The sequence below is a fragment of the Cyprinus carpio genome, chromosome B12 (assembly GCF_018340385.1).
Source record: "Cyprinus carpio isolate SPL01 chromosome B12, ASM1834038v1, whole genome shotgun sequence".
NCBI classification, from domain to species: Eukaryota; Metazoa; Chordata; class Actinopteri; order Cypriniformes; family Cyprinidae; genus Cyprinus; species Cyprinus carpio.
This window is the reverse complement of record NC_056608.1, coordinates 5,352,992-5,368,675: the sequence shown is the minus strand read 5'-3', so window position 1 is coordinate 5,368,675 and position 15,684 is coordinate 5,352,992. Positions and strand designations below refer to the sequence as shown.

General features: G+C 33.9%; 1 protein-coding gene across 5 annotated transcripts in view; it reads left to right on the top strand.

Annotated features, from left to right (window-relative positions):
• LOC109063877 (protocadherin-15-like) overlaps positions 1–15,684 on the top strand; it is a 192,879-nt gene that overhangs the window by 128,506 nt on the left and 48,689 nt on the right. For all 5 annotated transcript variants that reach the window (XM_042735020.1, XM_042735019.1, XM_042735018.1 and 2 more), the window contains 2 exons: positions 771–998; positions 5,372–5,488. In XM_042735020.1, coding sequence (XP_042590954.1) covers positions 771–998; positions 5,372–5,488 — 345 coding nt within the window. The remainder of the gene's footprint in view (positions 1–770; positions 999–5,371; positions 5,489–15,684) is intronic.

Here is a 15,684-nt window from a genome sequence, read left to right as displayed (position 1 = left end):
TTATAGAAACAAGCTTAAATACAATGATTGTTTCAGCCAATGCATTTTTATCTCACATTTGCTTTTACTGACACTATTTGTTAGGGTTTAGTGTAGGTGGTATGTTATTTTCAAATGCGATAGAGCATTAACCTTTCCAGCCACTAAATGAGTGTTTCATTGGTGAACTGCCACAATATGTAAACAGCCAGCTTAATCAAATGTTGCTAGATTCACCTTAATCTGTTTTTAAACTGAATGCATTTTAGGGCCACTCACAAAACATTTGAATTTGAAAATGTTATGAAACATGCATGACGCAATGTAATGATCACCAGAAATGTTGTCCCAGGAATGATTTTTCAATGAGCCAATTAAGTGCATGTTGTCATTTGCATTTAGTAATATTTTTTGCTGCTGGCCATGACTCAATCAGAAAAGGCCTTCGGCCCATTTTTTGGGATCACGACCCACCAGTTGAGAACCACTGTACTACAAGACCAGACACAATTGTATCCTCTGGAGCTACACAATGCCTTACAGAACCTTCCAAAGGCCTGTGTCCTCTCGAGATGTTGTTCAGTTTGCCATAATGGTTAATTTGTGAGTTCCCACAGCTCAGTGCCTGGCTGCCGGTGAAGCATATTTCTAATTTACTCATAGCTTCAGGGTCACTACAGGATTCATTTAAATCATGAATGTAATTTGATTTATTCAGAATAAGTTTAATTAATGCCGAGATTAGAATAACTCATCCAAAGTTTTTTGGTCACTATGATTGTCTCACACAGGCACTGGACCCCGATCTGGATGCGAACATCACGTACCGTATCAGGACCGAGGAGGCCAGAGAGCTGTTTGCAGTGAATCCTCTCACCGGAGAGCTGAGGGTCCTTCACTCACTTGATTTCGAGAAACTCTTACCAAATGGAACGACATGGAACTTTGTGGTAGAGGCTATGGATGGCGGAAGTGGCAAAATGCCACCGGGGTTGGCCTCTATTACCGTCACTGTGTTGGTAAGAGAGTCTCAATTATGTTTCTCAATTCCTTGACTAATCTATCTCACCCCCACCAAACCCCATAAAATCAAGTCTTTTCAGTCGACTGCCTTCTTGGTAATACCCCCAGGCAGCTATTATGTACTAACTCGGCCCGCATGGAGATTCCTACTGATCTAAGCTGGACGTTTTAGCGGGATATATCCCGAAACTGTTGGCATCCTGTGATTTCTCGGTAGCCGCTCTTTAGCCCTGTGGACACTGACAGCTAGAGACTGTATTATGTCTGAAATGGTCATTAGGTCCACAAGACCTCAGTTGTGTAACCAGCTGATTTGTAAGGTCTCAGAAGATTAAGTTCCACACACTGGATGAATGTCAATTAGCTCCCGCTGGAAATGCTGCTGTTGGTTAAGTGGGTAAAATAAATCATTGCGGAGGTACAGTATTTCTGTGGTGGTTAAGGCCACCGTGACTGTTTTCCAATGAAACATGTTGTTTGTTTGGGGGACCTGTGAACCATTTCTTAGAATAGAGAATTGAACCAAGACATAACTGAATTCATACATGACCTGCCCACGAACAAATATGGGTGACTATTTTTGTTTTGTATGTAGTTTTGAGAACATATGTCAACATTCAAAGTAATTGAATGTCTTAACGTTATCATAACTGTGGGATCACATTTACCATTGTTCAACACATTCTCACAGGTGGAATCCATGAGATTGGGAATTATATTGCAAGGTTGTAAGGTTTTGGTTTCAAACTTGCTTAAATGAAAACATTAATTTTGGTTTCAGACAAAAAAAAATATATAGATTTGTGTGCATGACTAAATGTATATAATAATCAGTGTCATACTATGGAAGTCAGTGGGGACCATCAACTGTTTGGTTATTCGTATTCACATCCATATGCTTCAAAATATCTTCTTTTGAGTTCAATAAAAGAAAGAAAGAAAGAAAGAAAGAAACTCATACAGGTTAGGAAGGTGAGAAAATGATGGCAGAATTGTTACTTTTGGGTGAACTATCTCTTTAACTGTCCTCTCTCTCATAAATCACATTGTAGATATGATTCATTTTAGTGAATGGAAGTGAAATGTATAGTTTATTTGTTAATCACAGTGTTCAACTAGGTTATATAAATGGTTATACATAGTTTTATTAGTTGCATTTAGTGTAAAAACACTGTTCAAACACTGTCACCCAATTTGAGTTCCTTTATCTGTCAGGTAAATACAGCTCTGATTGGTAAATTAATGTTGTTTAGTTTGCATTTAATACGATATTGCTTCAATGTAGTTAGACACTTATTGTTGAAAAACTTTTAAAGGATAAATTAACTAATTAAACTACATAATGAGAAGCTTATATATTGTAAACCCACAATTTTAAAGTAGCTTCCCTTATTCATCTGAATGTTATATTCTTCTCTGGTCAAGCTTCGACAAGAGACTCGGGGCACTGTAAGACATTTAACCAGTTGTTAATGATTACAAGGATTTTTATGTTTATTTCATTTACCAAACCACCTGCAGTTTGATAGGTTTCAGCTTCAAAGAAAAATAAAAGCAAAAGCATTTTCATGCAAGGAAACACACAACTTATTACATCCTCTACAGTCTCCCAAGAACCCCTAATTGTTTCTCTGTTGAGATTATTTCTTAATTTTCCTTTTGTGTATGGTGTGGCTAATTTATAATTAGTTGCTGTGGAAAATGAAAAAAGTGAACAGTGGAAATGAATGTGCTACCTGATGCATGTAGACTCGGGATATCAGATTGATTATGATGGGATAGAGGCCCCAAGGCACCACCCTGATGGAGAAAACGGTCCCAGTGCGACCATCGTGAACTCACTGCACTCTGCAGATTTACTTTAAGGCTTGACGGATTTTATTTTTCATCTGGGGAGGGAGAAGACACACAGAGATGTGTGGGATTGGAAAATAAGAGCAAAAAAAAATACATTTCACTCCAAAGTACTTTCATCGGGACCTTTTATTTTAGGGATGTGAGCAATAGCAAAGTTTTATTAGTCAGTAATCGGGACTCAAGGACATCCTTGAATAAGCACATTCTCACAGGAATGACAAAGGGTAGGGATTGACATGGAAGGGAGGTGTAATTTGGATACCTGAACCCGCCTGGCCACTCCTTGGACTCAAAGCCGGCTGCTCTATTGAGTGTATTAGATCGCATTGTGTCTCTTGTATCTCCCAGAATCACCCGTATCATCAGCATTAATGTGAGCCAACCGCACTTTTCCACTTTGATGTATCTTTCACACATACAGTATAACTTTGCTGAAAAAATTTTAAGGTCCTGCGCAAAATGAGCACCCACTTTAAGCAACCTTGCATCCGGAAGTACTGTATCTCTACAGAGGTTTGAAAAAGTATTGTATAAAAACTTATAAACCATGAACCAAACAGCTCTACAACATTACAAACACTGAATTATTATTATTATTATTATTATTATTAAAATAACCATACAATTTTAGTACATTAAACCATGCAATATTGAGTAACCATCATGGTATATTGTACCATTGTATATATAAATGATGGTATATTGTACCATCATTTATATTGTAAATGACGGTACAATATAAAACTTACTTATAGTCAAGAAGTACAATATAAAAAAAAAAAAAAAAAAAACACATATACATATATTAAAAAAAAAAAAAAAATACATTTTTTTTTTTTTTTTTATGCCAACATATTGAAGTATTTACAAATATATTAAATATTTTAGAGTGTTGTAAGCAGAGCCGGCACCCAGTGCAGCACTGATGAGGGGGCAGCTGAGGTGACGAAAGCGGGGAATGACATTTACGCATTAAGCAGACACTTTTATCCAAAGGGACTTACAGTGCATTAAGGCTAAAAAAAAAAATATATATATAATATATATATATATATATATATATATTTTTTTTTTTTTTTTTTTTTTTTTTACTAGTGTGTATGTTCCCTGGGAGTCAAACCCACAACGTTTTGCGCTGCTGATGCAATGCTCTTCCACTGAGCCACAGGAACACAGTGACATAGCACAAAGTAAAAAAAAAAAAAAAATAATAATAATAAAATAAATAAATAAATAAAAAACATCAAAAACAAAAAACCTTTTTTGTGGCTCATTGACGTATTTTTCAGACCGTAAACAAACTCGCTACCACTTTCAAAGATGTCGACTAGCGCATTTACATTGAAATACAATGGAAAACAATAGCAGTTGAAGGAAAAAACACATTCTGAGTGAATGACCCTACTGTACTTAGCAAATACAGATGGCCGAGTATTGAATAAAACAAAATTGAATAATTCGAAAATCTGACATCCAGGAAATAAATGTCTTAAGCAGCAGTTTTACCACAAATACAGACAAGATATACCACCACAACCATCAGAAATACTTGTGTCTGCTTCACAATGAAACAAGCTTATTGCGACCGATTCATTTTTTGCAGTGATTAATTTCTAGAGCAGCGACTTTGGTGGATAGCTGTTTAGAATTATGGGTAATGTAGCTATTCATTGGAAATTTGCCATTAAACTATTTTAATGAAATTGCAATCACATTGAGAACCATATATCACTTTTTAGCTATCCTGAAATGTTGACAATAGACCAAAATGAGCCAAAATTTACTTGATGTGACTGCACCATTATGGTAATTATTATTATTATTTTTTTTTTTTGGTTGTTGTTTTTATTTGATAAAATTAATTAAGCACTTTTCATAAATGCACAGAAATTTCTGCAATCCAAATATTTAGCTACAATAACCACAAAAATAAATAAATAAAGGGTATTTTTTTGGTCTAATTGTTTTGTAGGACTGAAATCATTGACAGATACATTATTCTCCCATATACCACTTTTTTTTCTTTCTTTCTTTCTCTCTTTCCTTTTTTTTTTTTTTTTTTTTTTTTTTTTTTTTTTACTTATGAGGGCATGGTTGTATCTAACCTGAAATTTTTAAAAGCCAATGTTAAAAATGAATTTCCTTATGGAGAAAATAAATAAAACTTTTTAGCTCCAGAAGCACTCCATTATATTATATTAGCACCCCATTTTTAGCTTTGCCTCTTCATTCACTCTAGTACCCTTTTCATTTGGCTTTAGCGCTCTCTCAGTGGCTATAATAATGTCTCACCCAACTTTTTCCCCAAAAAGTCCCCGGTTACCTAGCACTGTGACACATCCTTAATGCACTACATGATCTACTATTGAATAAATGCCATTTTTGCTTAGTGTTTTTTTGTTGTTGGATTGTTGATGGTGGGTGGTGTGGTGGTGAGTATTATGGTTGTAGGCAGGCAAAGAGAGCAGGAGTCAAGTCACTAATCTGAGTTTGATGTTCTGTGTCTGGGCAGGACATGAATGACTTCCCACCAGTGTTCAGTCAAATGCTGTACCGGGGAATGGTGGCGCCCAATGCAATCAAGGGGACCATAGTGACCACCGTACACGCTGAGGACCTGGACCCACGGGTGAGTTGGCTTGATTATGTGTGTTCTTTCATCCCTGAGATATTTCATTCAAGGAATTAAAAAAAAGTACTCTCCCTCAGGCTATCCAAGATGTAGATGAGTTTGTTTCTTCATCACAGCAGATTTGGAGAAATTTAGTACTACAGTACATCACTTGCTCACCAATGAATCCTCTGCAGTTAATGGGTGCCGTCAGAATGAGAGTCCAAACAGCTGATAAAACATCACAATGTTCCACTGATAAGCCACAGGACTCAAGTCCATCAAGTAACATCTGCGAAGTGAAAAGCTTTTTGTTTGTAAGAAACAAATCCATCATGAAGGCATTTTAACTTAAAGTCATTGATTCTGACCAAAATATGAGTCCATAATCCATAATAACACTTTCTCCAGTAAAAAAAAAAAAGATCCATCCGCGGTTGTCCTCTCACATTAAAATCCACCAACATATATTTAGTTTTGGACTGTTTTTGCTTGTAAATAGTGTTTGATCTGTGCATATTTTTCTCATGATTTCGACAATGTGTTAGCAATATTATGGATAGACAACTCATATTTTAGCCAAAAGCAACAGTTTGAAGCTAAAAACATATTTATAATGGATTTGTTTCTTAACAACATCCAATTTTTCACTTCAAAAGATGTTAATTGATGTATTGGAGTGGTGTGGATTACTGTGATGTTTTTATCAGCTGTTTTGATTCTCAATCTGATGGCACTCATTCACTGCAGAAGGATACACAGGTGAGTAAGTGATATAATACTAAATTTCCATTGCAATGAAAGAAAAAAAAAAAAAAAAAAAAAAAAAAAAAAACTTTACATCTTGGAATTGCCTGATAGTAGGTACATTTTCTGTGACTAACTATTCCAAGCAACAAACTATTCCTTTAAGGAATAAAAGTTTGAAAAATCAAAGTTCTTCGCTCATACACACATCATACACAGATGCTTAATAGCAATAAGAACACATGAGATTTTACGCCGAAATTCAAACAACATTCTTCACAAGAAAAAAGTCACCTTGATCTTTTTTCTACAAAATGTCACTGAAGTATCAGGTGTAGCATTAAGTCTCTAATGATTAAACTTGAGTGTCATTGACAGTCGCTATTGGTCGTGCCTGATGTGACTGTGAATAGGTCTGACTGTGTTGTGCAATGAGCGAATGTGTACTATGTGGCATGACTTCAAAGGGCTAAGCACAATAAAACAAAGATAAGAGGAGACAAAACAGCAGCAAAAGACTCCAAGCTGTGTGTGTGTGTTTAACTGAAGAGGCAGCTACACCAGCCCAACAAGTGTGTAACAACCTGGCACGTCTCCAGCATAAAACCCCAGAGCTCTACCTACCCTACACAGGCACAATCACACACAAACACAACCAGCTTCACACAACGGCATGTACTTTACACAACCATGGTCCAGGGCTACTACCAGGGGCAGTGCTAGGGGTGGGCTAAGTCGTCCAGTCAGATGTGCCGTGGAAAATTATCCAAACTTCATATCTCTATTTATTTCATTATTATTATTATTAAATAAGTGCTATTGGTCTTCCTTATGTCTGAGGGTTTTACAAATATTTTTCCAATGACAAGCATTCAAAAGTGCATGCACATTTATAGTGCATTCTTTCACTGCATAATTCAGTCTATTAATATGCATTAAGAATGATCACAAAATTCAAGATATGGGGGCAGAAAATGTATATATTTATTATTATAATTGACTGATTAAATGTTAGAATTTGACTCAAAAAATTATGTAAACTTTTAGGGGGGGAAATGGCTTTATAAAGGTAAAAATGCCCAAAAAAGGTAAAAATCAATTTAAACATGGGAAAAGATTCATTTCTATCACTGTTGTGAACTGACCACAGAATATGAAAAATATCAAAACTTTAGGAGTCAGCTGTCCATGGTAGTACTTAAGATATCAGCACAATAACACACTCAGCAAAATATCGACTAATTATCTTTATCGATAAAATCCCAGAAAATATTGAGCAAAATGATTTGCAACAGTGGCTTTGTCACGCCCAGTGTAGACAGCCTCAAACTGGAGATATTTACAGGGATTGAAATTAACTTTTTGAAATATATATATGAAATATATATATATATATATATATATATATATATATATATAGATATATATATATATATATATATATATATAATATATAAATTCTGTGTTTTTTCTGTCAATATGGGGTGCTGTGTGTACATTAATGAACAACAAAAAAAAAATTAACTTAAATTATTTTAGCAAATGGCTGCAATATAACAAAGAGTGAAAAATTTAAGGGGGTCTGAATACTTTCTGAATACTGAATACTTTACTGTGTGACCAAAAATTGAGTATTTTCTGTTTCAGCTGTTTGATCGTGCTGGTGCCTCACGTGCACATTCATTGGAAACAGCGTAGCCGTTCACTGTGCCATAAGGCGTGAGCAGCGGTCCACTTTGGCATATTTTTTGCTCATTATGATTTTTTTTCCATCGATACTGAAACACACGTGAACTACAAAGCCTATTTTACCTAATGAATAATAGTTTAGCTTCAAAATGGGCAACATCACGAATATGGAATCGTTTGGATTTGTCCCAGATAAAAGAGGTAAGCCCAACCTTACCTTATGTTTCACTTTAAATTATTATTATTATTATTATTATTATTATTATTATTATTATTATTTTATTATTATTATTAAAAAATATCTTGTTGGTACATTATAACATTATTAGGCCTGCTGTTATTATTTCTGAATGTTATAAAATGTGACTTATACATGACATATTTTTTTCCACTCAAAAACGTAATTTATTTTTAGCGTGTTTTTAAATTGTGTTTTAATCAGTTAAAAATTGTTACTGTGGGTTAACAAATTCATCGGTTAAATTTTGTTACTCTGGGTTAATCTTGACTATGTTGTTAACTATTTACAAGTTTCATGTTTGTGTTTATCCCGTTTTTTTCCATTGCATCTGAAAATGACTTTAAGAAACAAAAAAGCCTCCTCCCCCTCTAAAAATTGTGCATGCACATTCACTTTGTGCGCTCTGGCGCAGAACCTGTTAGTTTCATGGTAACATGCAATCAAGGTCTTCTGTTACTATACAAGATACAAGTTCATTTAGGCTATTTGACATGCACTGTGACATTTTCACCCGTTTCAACTTATAAACTCCTTGAGATTTTAAAGTCAGTTTCATAGTATTGAGATTCAAGTTAAATCTAGTATATATATATAAAACCTGAAGGTCTATGAAACGTCAGTCAATAAAGCATTTTTTAAACAATGCCTCTTAAAGTTTTGAACTAAAATATTATTTCAACCATATAGGCTGTGAATGAATAAAAATGCATACTTTTCAATGAAAGAACACTTAAAGAGAGTGTAGGTTGCTTCTGGTGTTTGGATTGATACTTCAATATAATGAGGTCCAAGTTTAAGAATAGCCTACGCTAGGTTTTTTTGTTGTTGTTGTTGTTGTTGTTGTTTGTTTGTTTGTTTTTTTTCAATGCATTTTTTTCTCTCTTTGTATTTAACAGCATTAACTTACAATGAAATACATCTTCCTTCAGGTAGACTGAATGTTTTCCTGCCTTGCTAAATGCTGGACTCATGATAAATAAGTTGCATTCGCCTCAAACTGATTTTGTAAAATCAAAACTTGCGGAAGGTGAACCTGGGTGCAGTTAGCGCAAGTCACGCTCGCTGTGAACCGGGTGCAGCTGGCAGAGGATTCCGCTTGGTCTTAAAGCCTTCCTTAAACTTTGATTAGATCTAATTCATATATAAGATCAGCATTTAAACACTATAATAAACACACAAATATTATCTGCTTAATGACACGGTTATTTTTATTATTGCGAAGTGAGATGAATGAAGAGCGTGTCTGGAGAAGGGAATTTTGGTTTATCAAGTTAGTCAGTGATTTTAGCAACACAGGTTCAAATCCCATTTTGTGTTTTTTTTTATTTATTTATATATAATAAAATAATATATTAACCCTCTGAAGTCGATTAGGGGTATTTTCTCCTGATAACCCCGAAAATAACTTAAATTACACTTTCAGTTTTGATCGTACAGATAAGAGCAATACATCAATCGAATCTGTAAAGGGTCTACTTTTTTTTGTATACAGACATAATAACAACAAAACTTTGTGCATTTATAAAATAAAGATAACAAACAAGGAGTGCTGTCTGCAGCCTTTGTCTGCGCTGATCTTCATTTACCAACGCGTCATTAAAATGAACTGTAACTCAGTGAATACTCAACACAGAGACATGAGAGATATATCTATAGAAATCCTGACATTTCTACTTTTAAACTAAACAAGTGCTGCCGAAAACAAATATTCTGTGATAAAGTAATTCATATGAAAACAACGCGATGTCTGTTTTTCACGTCTCCCTTCATTATCTTCTAACGCGACCACGCCCACGCGCTGCGCGTGCTATTCAAATTATAATGTTTCACTGAAGCGCGCGGCTTGAATACGCCCACACAACAGAAGGCAACGCAGCGAGATTGTTCTTCAAGTTTTTATTTTTTATTTTACTGTTTGCTTCGCGATGAGAGGAATAAGACATAATTCACCCCAAAAAGATGTTGATGTTGGTTGAGGATTTTGAGATTTGGATTTCCTCAGAAAAAAAGAATGAAGCACTTTATTCAGCAGAGATTATAAACATGAGTAAGTCTTTTTTTTTTATTTATTTATGTACTTGTACTAGTTTTCACATAACGTGTAAACATTTTACTAGTTAGACTTTTTCCCAAAGACTTTTTCCAAACTATAATTCCTGATTAAATGTATAATCAGGTGAAATATTATGAAGTTTCGATAACAATATACACTACAATACCATTCAAAAGCTTGATGTAAATAATATAAATGTACCAATAAATGTAACTGTAACAAATGTAACAAACAATGCTGTTCTTTCAATTTATCCCCCCTAAAAAACCTGAAAAAAATATTCTCAGCTCTTTTCAACATTAATAATAATAATAATAATAACAATAAATGTTTTTTTGTAGAAAATAAGATTGTTAAAAGGATTTCTGAAGGATTGTGTGACTGGAGTATGATTCAAAAAATTCAGTTTGAAAGTCAGCTTTGATTGTTCCTAATAAACTGTTTAACTGCACTCACAAGTGAATATTAAATTATGATCCATGATTAATACAGATGTGTTCTGCAGTTCGCTGGTTTATGTTACACCATTAATTTTCTCTTGCTCTTTCATATGGCCAATGTCTGATGAGGGCTTCAAACTTGCAGAGCAGGTTTAGACAAAGTGTTTTCATGCCTTGTTGGGTTAGGCTTTTGCAATTTTTGCAACAGCATAGGCCTAAAGAGTATTACATACAATATAATAGGATATGTTTTTGTTTTATCTCAGGAGAGGTGAGGCGCTTCTGAGAGAGAGACAACAAACTGGCAAAAGAGACGCGCATCTGTCAAAGAGACAAAAACTTTTGTTCTTAATGTTTAACCTATGCTGCTTTGACATCACATAGGCCTAATTATTTTTAGTTTCATTATCAGGCAATTCCAGTGTTACTGACGTGACATTCGCAGTCAAAACCTGATATTTATTTTATGTTAGAACGTATTCATTACCAATATATTGAACCATCTCTTTATGTTTTTCTAAATCCCAAACAGAGTCCAGACATCAGAAAAGTATCCCTCTATGAACGTGTTTTATAGGGTATTTTAGATTTGGGAAATGCACGTGCATTACGGACTTGACAAAAAAGACATGAGTTTTTGGCAGACAACATTTTGTAAACTTTCAGTGTTTTACACTGCACAAACCAGAAGCAACAATATCTGCAGAATGGAGAAGGGTTGACCATTCTCAAAACATAAAATATCAATATACTAATAAACTAATGTTTTCTTGTCGGCTGCAAGATGAAATTGATGGTGCTGACTCTCATCTCCATAGGATGCGCATAATCAGGGAGTATTTGCTTTGGTTTTGAATTGGTTCGTTTAAAAGTAAACATTTCAAGCTTTATCTAGACATATTTCTCATGTATGTAAGACACCCCAGTTTTAAGTTATTTCATTATCAAGAAAAAAGGGGGAGGAAATAAAAAAAAAAAAAAATTGATCGCGAGGGTGCTTCCCTTTCATGCATGCACATCAATAATTTTCCACACAAACGCTTGAATATGAATAGTAAAAGAGCACATTTCTTTTAGGTTACAGTATGGGATCCGCATTAAAAATAAATCTTCACAAGTCTACAACTGAGACAGATGCAGTTATAACCTGTAATTTAAAGGCTATTTGACATTTTAAAATGATCTAACGGCTGAGGCCGCTCCAATTCGTTGATTTTGATTGTTTTAATAAATCTCTTTTAGATTAAATAATAAAGATACAAAGCAGGTTAAGTTAGATATTATTGTACAAATAATTATAAAATGCTATAGACTGCGAATAAGATTGCAGTTTCACATTTTGCATATGCATTACATTGTTATTTTTTTTTACTGCAATGATATAAAATAAAACTAAAAAAGATTTGTAATGAAGGAAAAATATGTAGACAAATAAGAGTAAATGTTGTGCGTCGCACTCAGCATCATGCGCGCCGTGCAAATCTTGCACTCTGATATTTTAAGGAATAGAATACACTCCTTCATTTTATTTATTTATTTATTTATTGAGTTTTACTTAAATTGTATAAATGCAAGTAAAGTAGGCTCCCTTTAAAATCACTGAAGTTGTCAATTAATGAAGCTATTTTTTACATTGTGTGCACTTTGTTGATTATAATGAGAGAACTGGAGTTTAAGCGTGAGGACATTTTATTAATCCATCCATTCTTTTCAGTTTCAATGATTTAGCTAAATTGTGGCTAGGTTTAATTTATTTGTTTCTTGTTTTAGTTTGGCCTAAATAATGGGAGCGAAATTATTCAGTGCCTCATGTTTTACTAAAATAATGGAAATAATTTATAAAACAGGCAACAATTTTTTAATCAGTGTACAGAAAGATATCTTTTCCCCAAGTAGTTATATGTCAAAATAAATGAGAGGTAACGAATAACAAAGTATGTGTGCGTTTTATTCTGTTTTATTCATTCTAAGAAATTAACATAACTTATTAAGTAGGCTACTAAAGTTTCATCTGTGAATATTAAATATTTGAACTACAGTGTTTTTTTTTCAATTTCCTCTGACTGCAGCCGTCAAATGTAACACACCAGCGAGGCAAAGCTGACGGCTATTTTCGAAAATGTGCTTTGATGCGTTTGTTTGATGACTTGTGGTTAAAGCACCACTCAGCGGTCAAAAGCTGCAAATGCACTTTGCAGACGCGGTGGCAGCAGCGCTCGCGGCGGTAGAAAGCACACTTGGCCACCTACTGTATATACACATACACACACATACACATATATAGCCCCTGGCTACTACAGTATTGAAAATGTGTTTTTGTGTATAGGTTTATATGGTTTATGAAGACACAAATGTATATAATGGCATAGGTAATACAACATGAATATGGTTTATGAGGACATTTCCTGTCCTTGTAAACCAAAAGGCTTAATAAAAAAAAAACATACTTAGAGGTGTTTTATCTAAAAATGCGAAAAGTTTTCTGTAATGGGTAGTGTTAAGAGCAGGGTTGGCTAAGGGGATAGAAAATAGTTTGTAAAGTATAAACACCATTATACCTATGGAGAATCCCTGTAAACCACATGTACCAATGTGTGTGTTTGTTATGTTTTGTATTTTAGTTTTCAATTTCAAGTTGTTTTAGCATTGTTTTATGCTTTGTTTAGTTCTGTTTTTCCCCTTTGATTTTTTTTTTTTTTTGTGTGTGTGTGTGTGTTTTGCGTTGTTGTTTTTTACTTTGTTTTTTATAGTATTTATTTATTTATTTTTGCTTTGTTTTTTGTTTTGTTTTGTTTTCTTGTTTTGTTTTTTTTTTTTTTTTGTTTTGTTGTTTGCAAGATTTAACATTTGGTTGCCAGATTTGAATCAGTTAAATGAGACTCATATTTATTTTACATTGTACAATGTGACAATTTCTTAGTCTTATAACGATCTAGCAAACCCCAGAATGTTTTTCTTTCTTTTTGTTTTTTCTTCTATTTTTAATACTGCAACCGATGACATGCTAGCATGACTGTCTGTCTGAATTCAATTTCCAGGAGCAGCTGGTCTGCTTGCTCTCCTCCAGCTTTACTTTCCCTGAAAAATCACATACACGTACATGTCAATAAACTGGGCAGCACACATACATAATAATTGGAGATAATTTTTTTATTATTATTATTATATTTATTAATTATTATTAATTATTATTTTGACATTAGTTAACAAAAATATATAACATACGGCCTGTTTTTATTAAAGATAATAACCTTTACCACAGATCTCATGTAGCAACCACACAACAACCTTTCTTCTTATTATTGTTAATTTGGCTTTACTCTTTACCTCTCTCTTGCTCTTTCATGCTATTCTTTTTTCATTCTCCTTCAATCCAAATGCATATTCTCATGGAGGTGTTCAGATGCAATGCTTCTCTGTGCCCTCACCTTCTCAGTAACCTCAACCTCAAAAAAGATCAATTGTGCTTCTCGATTCAGCCCATAACTCAGCACACATGCCAAGACTGGTCAGGGGCAAAGCAGGCCAGCAGCCCCAGCTGCGACTGGAAATTGAATTTAGCCTGACAGTCATGCTAGCACGTCATCAGTTGCAGTATAAAACACTGCTTCAGGTTTCTAGTTCACCACATCCATATGAGAATAAGCAGTTGTCACTTTGTATATTGCTGTTATACTGTACAGTTGGTTAATGGACTGTTTTTATCAGTAAACTGTAAACTACTGTCACTTGCTAAGCTAAAATCTGCGTATGGTTAAATAATAAAGTCAAGCTGCAAACATAGCTGAATAGATTGAAGCTAATAAATATACTTTTAACTATAGTATTTTTATAATAATAGAAATTACACATTGATATATAACAATAACCAAAAAAAAAAAACCCAATGGATTTTAATTAAATGAATAACATCAAACTGGAACACAGAAATTCCAAAAAATAAAAAAGAACAGGTGACCACACTTGAATGATACTTAATGATAATAAATAGCCTCAGTGAATCTTTAAATTAAATTAAATTAAATTAAATTAAATTAAATTAAATTTCAAAAATACTTTAGAGCAGTTGCATTGCTCTTGTATGTGAAATGTGGCTCTAAATTGATGCCGTATAACATGATATTCTGTCACTCTGAACTGCTGTCACACTACTGAAAAATTAAGTTAGGTTAGCTGCTTACCACTGGGACTACATGAGTGATTTGAACAAATAATTATTTGAGCATACATCTGTGACGCTAAACCTAAATTAAATTTCTGACTTCGACGTCAAGTTGAGCGATACATAAGGTCTTTATTAATGAGCGCTCTGATAAATAGCACATGGCGAAATGTCAGCTCATTGCATTCACAGGAGCAAGGTAAATTTGTGCAAGCGACACTGTTTATCTGTCTTTGAAACTGAAGGATACTTATTCTCTTCACTGTATCAGATCATGCAGAAAGCTGTTATCATTCATCGGAGCTGGAGCATTTTGTTGCAGATGGTAGATGTTGAATGCCAGTTATATTTTTTAGCATGAGTCAGAGTCTAGACGCTACACAACCTCTAAGTTCCTGCCATAAATGACATTTCAGTGGGTCAATTTAGGCAGGAAAGCACTACTAAGGAATATAGGGCACGGTTTTAAATCACTTAGCACTTGTAAGACATTTTAAACATTTTTAAAATATTCTTTGCTACTTGAAAGCAGTCATTTGAACTGTAACTTCTGTTATCTTAAAACTTCCATGTTGTTGCAGGCCATTCTGACATGTTTTTGACGAAAACACAGATTGAATGCAATATAACATCAGGTTTTTTTTTTTTTTTGCAAGGGTTCAATTGCCCTGGAAAATCTGTAAAGATAAAGGAAAAGTCATGGGAATGTGTATTCATCATCAATGTTTCCTGTAATTTTCAGTATTTCTTGGCCTAAATTTTATTTTAAGAGATTGTTATAAAATCCTTGCCATAAAATAATGGAAAAATCATTAAAAAGTCGTAGAAAAATCAAGGAAATTATTGGTCAGAATTTTAGGTGAAGTTGATTGGTGCAACAAA